At 38.6% G+C, this 13,985-nt stretch overlaps 2 protein-coding genes across 3 annotated transcripts; one reads left to right on the top strand and one right to left on the bottom strand.

Annotated features, from left to right (window-relative positions):
- Positions 1-287: 287 nt before the first annotated feature.
- cotl1 (coactosin-like F-actin binding protein 1) lies at positions 288-5,662 on the bottom strand. Its single transcript, XM_067420237.1, has 4 exons — positions 5,361-5,662; positions 4,957-5,039; positions 1,354-1,511; positions 288-1,162 (listed from the first exon to the last, which is right to left on the bottom strand). Exons 1-4 carry the CDS (start codon positions 5,435-5,437, stop codon positions 1,052-1,054), a joined length of 429 nt encoding a protein of 142 aa, XP_067276338.1. The 5' UTR covers positions 5,438-5,662; the 3' UTR covers positions 288-1,051.
- Positions 2,197-13,958, top strand: klhl36 (kelch-like family member 36). Of its 2 annotated transcripts, none has more exons than XM_067420235.1 (5): positions 2,197-4,829; positions 7,059-7,141; positions 7,880-8,953; positions 12,256-12,413; positions 13,126-13,958. In XM_067420235.1, the coding sequence occupies exons 2-5, from the start codon at positions 7,067-7,069 to the stop codon at positions 13,694-13,696; spliced, it is 1,878 nt and encodes a 625-aa protein (XP_067276336.1). In that variant the 5' UTR covers positions 2,197-4,829; positions 7,059-7,066; the 3' UTR covers positions 13,697-13,958. The 2 variants fall into 2 exon arrangements, with proteins under 2 accessions (XP_067276336.1, XP_067276335.1); XM_067420234.1 differs by lacking the exon at positions 2,197-4,829 and adding an exon at positions 6,701-6,811.
- The last annotated feature ends 27 nt before the right edge of the window (positions 13,959-13,985 follow it).

Here is a 13,985-nt window from a genome sequence, read left to right as displayed (position 1 = left end):
TTACAACAGGGGAAAGGGGGTGAGAAAGGTTTTGAGGGGGAGAGGAGAGACCATTATTGACAGCCTTTGGAGCAGAGCAGCTTGGCGTGAAGAAGCCTGACCACAGCGGTGGCCATGACAACCCCTGGGACTCCCCCATAAGCCCCTTGGGATTGTTAGCATTCATGCAGAGGAGTAATGCCATGGCAAGCGGCTTCCATTACCTAAGCGGGGCAGAGGCCAACCCGCAGCGCAATAACGTCAAAGAGTAATCGCAAAGCAAAATATAATACACAAGGACAAGCTGCTTGAAAAAACAACAATTTTATTCTGACATGATTGCTTTTGTGACCATCTTATTTCTTGTCTTGGCTCGGGAGGCATTTTTATTGTAAAGGAAGAACCACATATTGTATTTTTAATGTAAATTAAACCTACTTAAAAAAAAAAAAAAAAATACATTTTTTGGGTGTTTTAATTTACTCCAAAATGAAGGCTACACTAGAGAAAAGGCTTCTCCTTGGTTGGATGGAGACAAACAGCCAATCAGGGCTACGAGATCCTTTGAGACTCCACCCCCTGCATGCAAGTTAGCCAGTCACAGTGCAGTGTCTGCAAACACACACATACACAAATGCACACATTCCATGATGTCTCCCTCTCCATGGGAGATTGAGACAGTAAACACAGTGGTCTGTATTAGAGGAGTCAGCGGGGAGATGAAGAGTCATAATAAACCCCTTAGAAAACAATGCTGGACTCGTATGCTCTCCATTGATTATGGAAGCGTATCACAGTGATGACAACTCTTAGCCAGAGGAGCATTCTCAGAAACGTATTAGTTACAAAAATGCCCCTGAAAAAAAGATAACCTCATAGCACTAGCAGAGATGACATTGAGATGATGCACAATACAGTAGATAAATCAACCATGGCCAGACTGGCGATAGGGGTGAGGTATGTATATTTGCGTTTGTCTGTGTGTGTGTGTTTGTCTGTGTGTGCGCATGTGTACGAGATGACGTTTCCCCCCTCCTTCTCGTCCAACCCTATGGAAACCCTTCCCCAAGTTCTATTCGGCCTGGGCATCGTAGTTGGCCCCGCCTGCCTTCTTCAGCTCATTGCGGAGGTAGTCTTCCTCCAGTTCCCGGGGATCGCTGATCATAAACTCCTTGGCAAAGTTCTGCACGGAAAAAGGAGAGCAAACACACTATGAGTGACTATGTAAGATTGTTTGCATGAACGCAGCGATTTGTTTACAGTGAAAATGGACATTCACAGGATCTGCGTGCCTGGGTGTGTCAAATTTTGTAAGTCTGAGTCAGAGAATTTGCATACGGCATGAGCGAGGGAATTAGAAAACTCAAAACCCACCTGCACAATGTCTTTAACCAGTGTCTTGTCAGTGCTAATCTTAGCTCTTTGCAGTCCGCTGATGTTCTCACCAATCCAGGTGATGAGGGTGAACTTGGCACGCTTGCTCATGGCATCGCCCGTTGTGATCCTCACAAAACCAAAGAGACGTTCGTCATCTGAAAGTTAGGGAGAAAGCAAAGAGGAACCTTATCAAGGAGGATGCATGCCATTTTCTAGATTTGCATTTGTTTCTTTAAGAAATTTAAAATCTAAATTAAGATAAATCAGACCTCACTCTGGAAGACAAGAACCATATTTAATATACAAACTGAATAACACATAATTCATTATTAATTATATATATACATGCTGGGAAAAAATTAGTCAATTAAATCGCATCCAAAATAAAAGTTTGTGTTTACATCATATATGTGCATGTACTGTGTATAATTATTATGTATATATAAATGCACACGCCTATATTATATATATATATATATATATATATATATATATATATATATATATATATATATATATATATATAAATATTAAAACAATTCTTAAATATATACACATCCTCGTGTATTTGTAATAATTATACACAGTACACACACACTTAAACTTTTATATTGTGATTTATTTTCCCAGCACAATTTTTTTTAAATATTGTGTGTGTGTATATATATATATATATATATATATATATATATATATATATATATATATATATATATATATATATATATATATATATATACATACACACATACATACATACATACACACACACACACATATACACGTATATATAGATATACACAAAAAACGAAAAAATATAACATAATAAAATAAGTCCACTTTGCCACTAAGTTTTTCAATAAGTTTGTAAGTTTGAATAACATGCATCAATGGTTCGTGTAGAATAACGCGAGTGAAAGTAAATAGGATTGAGTTTGATTTCATGTTGACTTTAATTTTAACATTAATGCGTTTCATTACAGTCTCTCCAGTTTAGCTGAACTCTGTCTGTTGTTAAACAGCTTTGATTTGAATGAACACTGTCCCCATTGTAGCGAATGTTTTGAATCTACACTATTGCATTGTTTAGTTTTCCAGAGAAAGAAGTCATGACATAAAACGTAATCTGAGAGCATCACGTGCGAGCGTCTGACAAGACTGAGAAATTTAAGCTCTATGACATCACGTGAAAAACAAGGAACAGAGAAAGTGGGTGAGAAAAGGAGGTGATCTAGTTAACCGACTCTATTGATATGAGTGTTATAATATGTAACACTCCTGGTCTCTCACAGCTTAACAGCTGGCCACTTCCTCCCAAATGTGCTACAACTGCATTGCAGTGGCGCTGGGACAAGATTCAAAGATAACACCAATCGCACCTAACTCTGACGTTCCTCTGTTGAGACACAGACAGTATCAGAGATAGCATGTGGAAAGCAGTGGAGATAGCATGCAGAGAAAGCTCTTACTAAACCATTTTACTTCTTAGTGATACACACCTTTGCACTTTGTTCTTTATCGATCTGTGAATATAGTTCTGCTGAAACTTCTCCTTATCTCTAATAATTATAGCTGATAGATAGATAGATAGATAGATAGATAGATAGATAGATAGATAGATAGATAGATAGATAGATAGATAGATAGATAGATAGATAGATAGATAGATAGATAGATAGATAGATAGATAGATAGATAGAGCTTTCCTGGAAAAATGTCCGTGTGAATTCCCTTGGTACTACTTGAGACTGATAATATCTGGTTTTCTGTTGTTGATTAACTGGGCTTAAGGTTTAAGAAGCTAAGTCAGGGAACCATGGGTAATACTGTCAGTTGTATTTGGCACATTGGCTGTTAAAGTTTCAAGAGCAAAGTGGATGATGAATCTAAGTCACATTATAGAGACCTGTATAGAGAGCTGTATTCCAATAAAACTAAAAACCTCAAACAAACCCCATTTGGGAAGTGAGCATGTGCTTGTCATGAGTCAACATGCCAACAGTCAACAGTGGGAAAGCAAGGACTTATTTTACGATTGTGTGAAAACACTACATACATCCTCGAAATGTGGCAATGATTCCACACACTTTTACTTCCTTTTGTGTGTCTGCGGCACATTTTTGAAGAACTTACTTCCAGAAAGTCAGTGTATTTGTGCTGACTACATGTGTACTCTATACTTCCAGGTTTCCAGGCTATGATGATGCAGCAAAAATAAATATTTTAAATTATTAAACTTGTTAGACATCACCTAAAACATAACCTTTAGATGTAATGCTATGCTAAATGTATAATGTTTTATTAACGTGACCCGCTCTATCATTTTAGTCACTTTGACCCAAAAACCCATTTTGAGTTTGTGTTAAAGTAAAAAGCTAAGTTTAACATGAAAAGTGAAGCAGAACACAAATGTAAGCAATGAAATCACATAAAACCACATGATAAAGTTAAAGTAGTTAATTATGCTACTGACACACTTCATGATACTCTTTATAAAGCACCCATTTTGCTGTTCTATTTTAATTTGTCCTGTGTCTACTACAGCTTTTTAGAGGGGATTGCAATACTCATATACACAGAACATTACTCAAGAACCTACAAAAAAATATATATTTATTGCTGGATAAAAAGTTTATGGACAGCTACAGCGCAAATCACTTTTCTGTTTCATAAGTAAACTTTTAATACTAAGAAAAAGTATTTCCTGGCAATAAAATAGCTTATTGTAACATGATACTGCTCCATAAAGGAAGACATCCTTGATCATCTGTCAGGCCACAATGGCGGAAGCCAAGGTATTGCAACACTTGTACAAGTTTACATCTGCTAGTGGCTACACATTCTACTCATGGAGACTGAACTGAGCACCACGCCCAAATCTCTGTTCATTAAGGATGACAGAATGAGAGGCGAAAAAATTACATCACTTCATTCTCTCGGTGGAGCTAGACAGTTATAAAATATACTGCATGCAGAATAGTAGCTAATTAGGTCCCCATTCCCCAAAACCATAAAATTAAATATCAATACAAAGCCAATGAGTTCTATTGATCAATTTATTACTAATTCAAATATACTTGTATTTAGTAAAAACATTTCATTAACATCTCACCAGTTGCTCACCCTCTAGTTATGTCATGTCATCTAGGACAAGTACGATATACCATATTTGGTATGGTCTACCATGGAATATGAATTACTTCCCTATCATGCAAGAACTTAAAGTGGCAGTACACCCCCAAATGAAACTTCTGACATAATTTACTCAGTCATATTTTATTTTAAAACCTGTATGAGTTTCTTTCCTTCTTCTTCTTCTGTGGAACTAAAAAGGAATGTTAGAGCATGTAAGCCTCAGTCACCATTCACTTTCATTGCATTTTTCTGGTTGTGAGTGAATGGTGACTGAGTTTGTCTTCAGTCCCTAACAAGGAAGGAAGAAAGGAAGCCATACAGGCTTGGAACAACATGTGGTGAGTAAATTATGCTTTATTATACTTTCATTTGATCCCTTTAACAACTAATTTAGTAATAAATTGCCCTTAAAAAAGTAGGCTAATCCCAACACAAAGCAGGTAAATAGAGAGAAAATCAACTCACCTGTGCACTGACTCTTGAATTCTTCATAGTCGGTCCCGTGACCAGCTGGTACAATAGTAGATCCGTCATATTTAAAAGATGCCCTTTAAAAAGAAAATGCATATTTTAACTGTTACCAGTTAAACGCTGGATGTGTCTCAAAATATAGCAAGCATGACATTTTTTGGGGGAAAATGCTGCCTATGTTGGCTGCAAACTAGATTTTGAAACACTGCCCCGGGTTAAAAGACCCACCCCTACATGTTGCACCACAAACATTGATGTCATTAAATCAATTACAAACAGCGTAAAAATGTATCATTTGAAATAATCTAATTGTTGAAACATTGTAACGAGTTCCGCGAGCACGCGCCAAACAGCACATATCTGGATGTGCGTTTCCAGCAAATCAAGGCTTCACTCACCAGCATATATCAGAGCTGTCGTCTCGCACCAGATTGTATGCCTCTCTGCAAGCCTCTTTGTCAATTCGCGTTGCCATTTCGACGATGCAAGGAAGATAACGCAACTAACTGCAGAACAAAGCCGGGGGAATAATAGGAAATGCAGATAAATTCCAAAGTGCGGCAGAGGGGCTGCTGGTGTGGCAGGAAGGTCTCTTCTCTCAGTGGGATGGAGAGGCAACTAATTTCACGACTAGATTCATTTCCTATTGCCTCTTAATGGGCGTTAGTGATATTTGTCTGTCAGGTTGCTGTTCCAGTGAATCAGAGAGCTTTTCACCTCCTCCTAATGGCCAACCTGGGTATTGAGTTACATTAAATCCACCCAGTTCTGTTCTGCATAACATTTGGTCTGACCTACTCTGCCATCTTGTGGACTTGGATTCATCCAGACGTTGCTCTTCTCGGTAATGGTTGAATTACGTCGAGAATTACAATAGTTGAATAGAAGCAAGACGTTCAAAATTAAATAGAAAGTTTAGTTTTGAATCAAGAAAATTAAGCTATTTCTTAGGATCATATCCTAATCCTACAATTATTTGCAAGACTGCAAGAAGCAAATTCCTTCCCTTGAAATTCTTTCCCTTGAAATTCAAAATAAAATAAATTATTTCAAAACAACTAATATCATTTTGCATAAAAACTTAACATATAATAGGTTATGCCTAATGGATGGATGGATGAATTAATGGGATAGATAGATAGATAGATAGATAGATAGATAGATAGATAGATAGATAGATAGATAGATAGATAGATAGATAGATAGATAGATAGATAGATAGATAGATAGATAGATGACCGCTTCTGTGCGTTTACATTTGAATTTTTGACAGTTAAAGATTGAAGGGTTTGGCTGTGATTTGAAAATTTCATCAACGTAAGTCTATAGGATTTTGGGGAGTTGTGATCGTCGGTTTAAGAAAAACTGTAAGTCGGACCAGTCAGAAAAGGCTATTTTGGCCGAAATTTGTTGGTATAGCATATCGATTTGGTGTTAGAAATTTGGTCTTAGAAAAAGTATCATCAACATAACAAAAATAGGCTTAAATATTAAATATTAGATCAGTATGTTGTCTTTGTCATATTACATTTGTTTGTCTTTTATTTTCATATCACAATAGGTTACAACTATTTTGCGTTAACATTTTAATATAGAGGAGAGGATCAGTGAGCTAATAAGCCTCTTTCGTGTACCGTATTATTTTTATTATTATTATTATTATTATTATTATTATTATTATGTAGAGACTACAGTCTGAAATTGAGTACAAAACAGTGACTTTTATTTTGAAGGAAAGGTCAACACGGAAGTGAGAACTCAGCTTCATGGTGCCACGGTCAAAATAACTTGTTATAGTCGCGTGCGGATATTTAATTAGTAGTTAATACAGACAAAGAATGGAAAAATGGTAAAATAATATCTGCATTTGACTATATGGTTGTTGTCACAGCTGTATCGATAAAATATGTCCAATTAAATTGAATCTGAGTGAAACGTAGTCACGAGTTATTGTGTAAATGTCCCTTTTCTTTTGTATTCAGTCTTTGTCTTTTTTTTTACTATGTCTGTTACTGTTGTGAACTTTATATAATTGTATATTATATGGTTACATTTGATTACTCCTGATCATTTATTTTGGTTACGGTATTTTGCAGATAGTCTTATGGCAGGTGGCACAATGGACATTGGGAAGCAATCTCGTCTGTCACGTTCTCACAGAATAAGTGAATCTTCAAAGGTATGCATAACAGTGTTTTTATTATTAACTAAAATTATTCAAATAATTTTCATTAACTGAAATAAAGCTGCAATAAAATATAAATATCAGATGAAAAACTTAAACTTAAAAATCATAAATGAAAACTAACTTTTTTTTAAAGTTGAAGTTGAACCTTGTTCAATTAAATTAAAATAAAATATAAACATAAAAGCTAATTCAATGTATTAATACATTCTATAATAATATAGAAATAATAATAAAATAACACTGATGCATAATCATGTCACCTGTTTTATTTTATAAATAATAATTAAAATTCATAATATAATATAAACATTTGTTGACATTGAATAATTGCATTATTAATAAAAGCAATATTTTATAGTAAGTTAAAGGTACGCCTAGTCTTTTTTTTAACCAATTATAAAAAAGTTCACACATCAATAAATTACCCACTTAAATAATAATAGTTATAATAAAAATAAAAAATATTAAAATCTTCAGCTCTTGCACAAGATGAAGACTCCAGACACGTCAGTCTGCTAGAAAACTTTTTATTCTTTGTAAATTGGGCCCTATGAGGGTCACCATGTTGGCGTCACATGACTAGCTAACAAACCTTATGCACCCAGGTGTCAGTATAAAGTCTAAACACTGGTATGATAAGAAAAACTGCATGCTTAATATTAAGCAAAACTTTTAAAAAGTATTTCAAGTGTCTTGAAACTATCATGCACTAACTTTGATGTACAACAGGTGTATCGATGGGCAGACCAGGCTAACTACCTCCTTCAAGGTTTAAATGAGCAAAGACGACATGGCCAGCTGTGTGATGTCGTTCTGGTGGCCGATGACCAGCGGATCCCTGCACATCGGGCTTTGCTTGCAGTGTCCAGCCCCTACTTCCAGGCGATGTTCACCTTGGGCATGCGAGAGGAACACGAGGCAGAGGTAGAGCTGGTGGGAGCCTCATACGTTGGTGTTAAAGCAGTAGTGGACTTCCTGTACAGTGGAGAGTTACCACTTGATGGTGGAAACATCGACTACGTCCTGGAAACTGCTCACTTGCTGCAGGTGTGGCGAGTTGTAGATTTCTGTTGTCAGTATCTGGAGAAAGAGGTACGTGAGGACAACTACTTGTACCTTCAGGAGCTTGCCTTCCTTTATAGCCTAGACCGGCTGGACGCCTTCATAGACCACTTTATTCTGGAGCATTTCACCACGCTTTCCATCACATCCGAGTTCCTCCAAGATGTGCGCCTGCCCAAGCTTTGTGCTTACCTCGCAGATGAGCAGGTGCAGCACGAGAATGAGCAAGCTCTTCTGCAGGTCGCCTTACAGTGGTTGAGTCATAGACCGGAACGTCTTGCGGTCGCCCAGCAGCTTCTCTCCAACATTCGTTTTGCTCTCATACCGCCGGATGACCTCATAGGTCGCATATTGCCGACCATACGTTCCCTGCTGCCTCCAGATGCAGGTTGTGAGGCGTTAGTGGAGGAAGCAGTTGGCTACCACACAAGACTGAGTGCCCAACCTATACTCCAGACAACACGCACAGGTCTTCGAGGAGGTGTGGAGCGTCTGCTGTTGGTGGGAGGGGAGGTGTCTGAACGTGGAGAGGAGCTGAGTGCCGAAGTGTGCTGGCTGGATGAAGAAGCAGGAAAGTGGGTTGTCGAGACACAACTGCCAGCTCAGAGGAGTCACCACTGTGTTGCAGTTTTGGGGGGATTTATCTTTACTGCAGGTGGGAGCTCCTCACGGGACAATGGGGGAGATTCTGCAAGCAATTTGCTGTATCGATATGACCCCCGAAGCAACTTGTGGGTTAAGGTAATTTGCTTCACTCCTGACAGTTTAAAAAGTAATTGACATTTAAGTTTCAACAGCAGGTCTGCAAACTATGACTAAATGGTATTTATTTTATTTTTTATAACTACGTTTATTACTATGTTTTATTTTATGTGCTAATTACTACATTACTACACAATTAAATCTTCATCCAAACTTCAAGAACAATGCATTGCTTTCAAATGTGCACATTTTTGGGATAAATAGAGAAGAAAAGAAATGCAGAGAATACTTATTTTGTGAGTGGGTGTGCAAGTGCATTTGTAAGGGGTGCTTAAAGGTGTGTAGTATTTATGATGATCTATTATTGAGCCTGATCAGCCACGACATGTTCCTCTGACAGACATTGACAGAAATGCAATATAATATACATAACTATGTTTTGAGTGCACTATAAAGACCTTACATAATCTACCATTATGTTTTTATTACCGGCCTAGATTGAGCCATTTCTATCTACATACACCACGGGTCCCCTTACAGTGAAGTCACCATTTTATGCCGTCATGTTTCTACAGAAGCCCTAAATGGACAAACTCCTCTATAGAGCTTTAGTCACTCTCTGCTCTCTCCGACGATTACATTTTTGTCCTGTGTCGGCCATAGCTTCTCTATGTGCTTCGAAAGGGAGGTGTGAGCGTTGAGGTTGTGAATTGCCATCATCCACCGGTAGATGCCACTAGAATTCACACACCTTTAAGTGCTTGTGAAAGAGATGTGTCTTCAACTGCTTCTTGAAAGATGTGATTATTGCTATGGTTTAGCTGGAAGGTGGAAGTTGGTAGTTCATTCCACCAGAAAGGAACAGAGAGGGTGAAAGTTTTGGAATTACTTTACCTGGTTGTGAAGGAGCAACAAAATGTTGCACATTCAGTGACCTTAGCTGGTAGGAGGGAGTATAATCTTGTAGCAAAGAATTGAAGTAGAAAGTTGCTGTTCCAGTGGTAGTTCTGTAAACCTTAAAGGGTTAGTTCACCCAAAAATTAAATTGATGTCATTAATGACTCACCCTAATGTCGTTACACACCCGTAAGACCTCTGTTCATCTTCAGAACATATTTTAAGATATTTTATATTTAGTCCGAGAGCGTATGCAAGTGAATGCACACTTTATGCACACACGCGAATAGCGCGATTTGTGCGAATGACGCAGCAAGGATCACGTGAATCACACGAAACGCGAATCGCTCAAATAGAAAAATCGGAACTTTGGCGGATATTCGCGCCGCGTTAACCAATGAGGAGCCTGCTTACTGCTGTCACGTGGTGAAGTGACGGATGGGAAACCCAGAGGCCAAAGTAATTAAAAAATACTACTGTATTGTGTCACAAAATGTAGTTTTAATAGTTTTTCAGGCGAGAATGTAGTTGTTTAAAGCTCAAATATGTGATTTATTATTAAGAGAGCTCCTATTTGAAAATTTGATCTGGTGTTTTCGGAGGTGTGAGACCCAGGCGATCACCGGAGCTCAGCGCTCATCAACCCCGGTGAGAGCAGCCTTCACTCGGCTAGTCCTTCTGCCGACTGCCACTGCCTGGCAGAACCCCCTCCCATGACGCAAATTCGCATCTGTTGTAGTTAATGTCACACGCGAATGAAGCGAATTTCACGCGCGAATGAATTCAAAATGTTCACGCGTCCAACTTCGCGCGAATAGCGCGATTTATTCGCGTCATTCGTGTGCGGTGGGAACGCAGCATTGCGCGTTTGTTTTCGAACCTCTTGGAACCTTTTCCCCCAGACCTTGTGCTGTCTGCATTTCCATCGTGGTCTAAAGTACCGTGAAGATTTGGCAAATTATTCCGGTGAGGACTGCACGCAAATAAGCTTAAAGGGGTACTTCAGCGCTGGGAAGATGAATCTGTATTTAAACTGGGTCATCAATGCAGTATAAATGTGAAATTATTTTTGAATTTGGTGACTTCTAGACTGAGAAAAGACAGAAAATGTATTTTTGTCCCATGGGGATGAAAGACTACAATTCCCAGAATGCTTCGCTGCCCTGTGAGGCCATTCCCAACGCCACCAACTTCATTAGCTACTGAGTTAGAGAAGACACTACAATTAAAAACTGAACGTGTCTGTTCAATATAATGAGTGAGTCACCGCGCGAGTATATCACAGCACTGAGCACTAACTGCAGGAGTGATGAGAGCTGAGGTAATCGCGACTACACTCGCGGCATAAATTCATAACGCGAGTTCAGTCTGGCGCGTTTCAGTTCATGCCTTTGCAAGCTTAACTTTCATAGAAATTAATTTGAGAAGTTAAAAGACTTACATTGCTCACCATAGCTCCGTTTAAATTATCCTGTAGCTGCCTGCTGAGCTCTCCCTGCAAGCTGAGTGTGACCGCCCATCCCCCATGCGCGGATTCAAAACATGCGGAAATAGCTCCCTCTGCTGGCTGTAGTCTTTAGCCTCTGGGCAAACATTCCTCCTATGATGCAAAAATCGTCAATTTGCATCATAGGAGGAATTTTTCCAGAAATAAAATGCATAAATCTCTCGTCTCAGGGAGATATGAGGGGGGAAAGCACAATAATTTGAATATACTCCAGGGTTTCTACTGATACAAAGCCATATGCTAATCGCTGAAGTAACCCTTTAATAAAGCCTAATCCTTGTCGTTGGCCATCATCTTTAGCGCCCAAATCCCACACCGAGAGTTACTGAACTTTGAAAAAGTAATACCTCACGAGCAGGGACTTTATGAGGGGAAGATTTTTACCTTGAACTTCATTTAGACCCTTGTCCCTGCGGTCAAAACACACAGAGTACCACCCAAAGTTCCAAATTCCTGCAGTGGAAATGTGGCTTATGTGTGTCGCAGGGGTGTGCGGTGTTGTGAGGTCGAACAAGGCTAGAAGAGTTAGAAAATCAGGCACTTGAGGTTTGTCTAGGTGAAACTTCCGGAGAAGAGGACAGCACAGCAGCACGTGCAGCTCTTCCAGGAAGTTGCCTAGATGACCTTGTGGCCGCTAGATGACAATAAGATGAAGTTTGGCAAGTTTAGTAACAGTAATGGCATGATATTCAAAAGATGTGTAATTGCAGGGAGAAGAAATGGGTAGCCCAATCGGATGATAGGTGTGGGAGACTGAAGTCACAATTATCATTGGAGCTTTCATTTTTATTGAAACGACAATATAGATAAAGATATAAAATGTCAATTTAAGTGGTTATAAAAAATAAAATAAAATAAAAACTGTCCCCAAGCATGAGACAAGAAGAGAATTGTGCCAGAGTTTGAATGTTAATCCAAGTGATCTGCTGATCTGCAGGGTGCCCCTATGAACCAGCGGCGTGTGGATTTCTTTCTTGGAACCATGGGAGACTGTCTTATAGCTGTTGGGGGACGGAATGATAGCGGTGCTTTGTCTTCTGTTGAAGTGTATCATCCTGCTGAGGACTACTGGGCTTATGTTGCAGGATTGCCAAGGTTGTATTTTTTTTTTCTTCTTTTTTTTTTTTTTTTTTTTTTCATACCATTGTACCAGTTTATGTGGCTATAAACTTTGAATTGTACACTACTGTTCAAAGTTTAGGGTCAGTAACATTACTTAAGGAGATTTATATTTTATTTGACTTCTGTTCATCAAAGAATTTTGATTAAAATGTGTCACAGTTAAAAACTAAACTATTCATTTAAAAAATACTTCATCATTGATAACAATACATGTTTCTTAAGCACAAAATCAGTATATTAAAACAATTTCTTAAGGATCGTGTGACACTGAAGACTTGAGTTGTGGTTGCTGAAAACTCAGCTTTGCCATCACAGAGAAAAAAGTAATATAAAAATAAATGAATAATCAAATAAATGCAGATTTGGTTGGCATAAAGAGAATTCTTTCAAAAACATGACATTTCTGAACAGTAGTGTACGGTACTTTTGTCACAAAAATAAATTAAAAAAGCACCACACTCATGTTCATGTGATTTATTAACATAGGATTTTCTTTCCACTGTAGATCATAAAGATAATTTATTGGGGCTGAAAATCTACAACAATATTCACACAAAAAACACCATAAAAATGCCTCAAATCTCATCCTTTCTTACGTTCAATTAAAGAAAAAGTGTCAAATGTTATTATAAAAACTTATCTTGCAAACAACCCTAAAATGTTTTTCTTAAATCTTCTTTCATAGATTTACATATGGTCATGCGGGGACTATTCACAAGGGCATTGTCTACATCTCTGGGGGTCATGATTACCAGATCGGGCCATACAGACGAGACATGCTAAGTTATGACCCTAAAACTGCGGACACGTGGACAGAACGACAGGCCATGGTCTTGGCACGAGGCTGGCACTCTATGGCGTCTCTGGAGGACAGAATCTATGTCATCGGGGGCAGTGATGACCATGAGGACAGCATGGAGCGTTTTGACGTGTTGGGAGTGGAGGCCTTTGACCCGCAGACAGATCAATGGACCAAGATAGGCCCACTCAGGTATCCTAACAGTGAGGCAGGGGTGGCGGTCTTGGATGGAAAGATCTACGTTCTGGGAGGGTACACCTGGGAGGCCATGGACTTTTCTCAGGGCACTCAAGTCTTTGATCCCGACAAGGGCCAGTGGGTCTTGGGTCCAAATCTACCGAAGCATATTGCTGGAGCTTCAGCATGTGTGTGCCTTGTCAGAAACCAGCAAACCAACAGTATAGAGGGTCACACAGAGAGAGACAAACAGAATTCCACCCAAGAGCAGCACAGGTGATTGTCTGGGGCACCTTATTGAATTCCACAAAGTGATCTGAAGAACACTTTTATGAGAGAATTGACTTTGTGAATGAGGGTTGTCATAAGACCGATGCCATTGGCTGTTTCTCAGATCTTTTGGAAAAGAGGTCAGCAGGAGATACTGTGAGATGTTAGGCTATGAATTGAAGTTGAAAAGCACAAGCTAATATTGTAGTTTTTGTTACAAACTTTTTTGGAGTTCTCAGTTACAATTAAAACATTCTGAAGTGACCATTTTACATGACTGTTTCCACTGTTTTTGTGTT

This window comes from Pseudorasbora parva, chromosome 16 (assembly GCF_024679245.1).
Source record: "Pseudorasbora parva isolate DD20220531a chromosome 16, ASM2467924v1, whole genome shotgun sequence".
In the NCBI taxonomy this organism is placed as follows: Eukaryota; Metazoa; Chordata; class Actinopteri; order Cypriniformes; family Gobionidae; genus Pseudorasbora; species Pseudorasbora parva.
The sequence above is the reverse complement of the archived record's forward strand: the minus strand, read 5'-3'. Positions and strand labels throughout refer to the sequence as shown.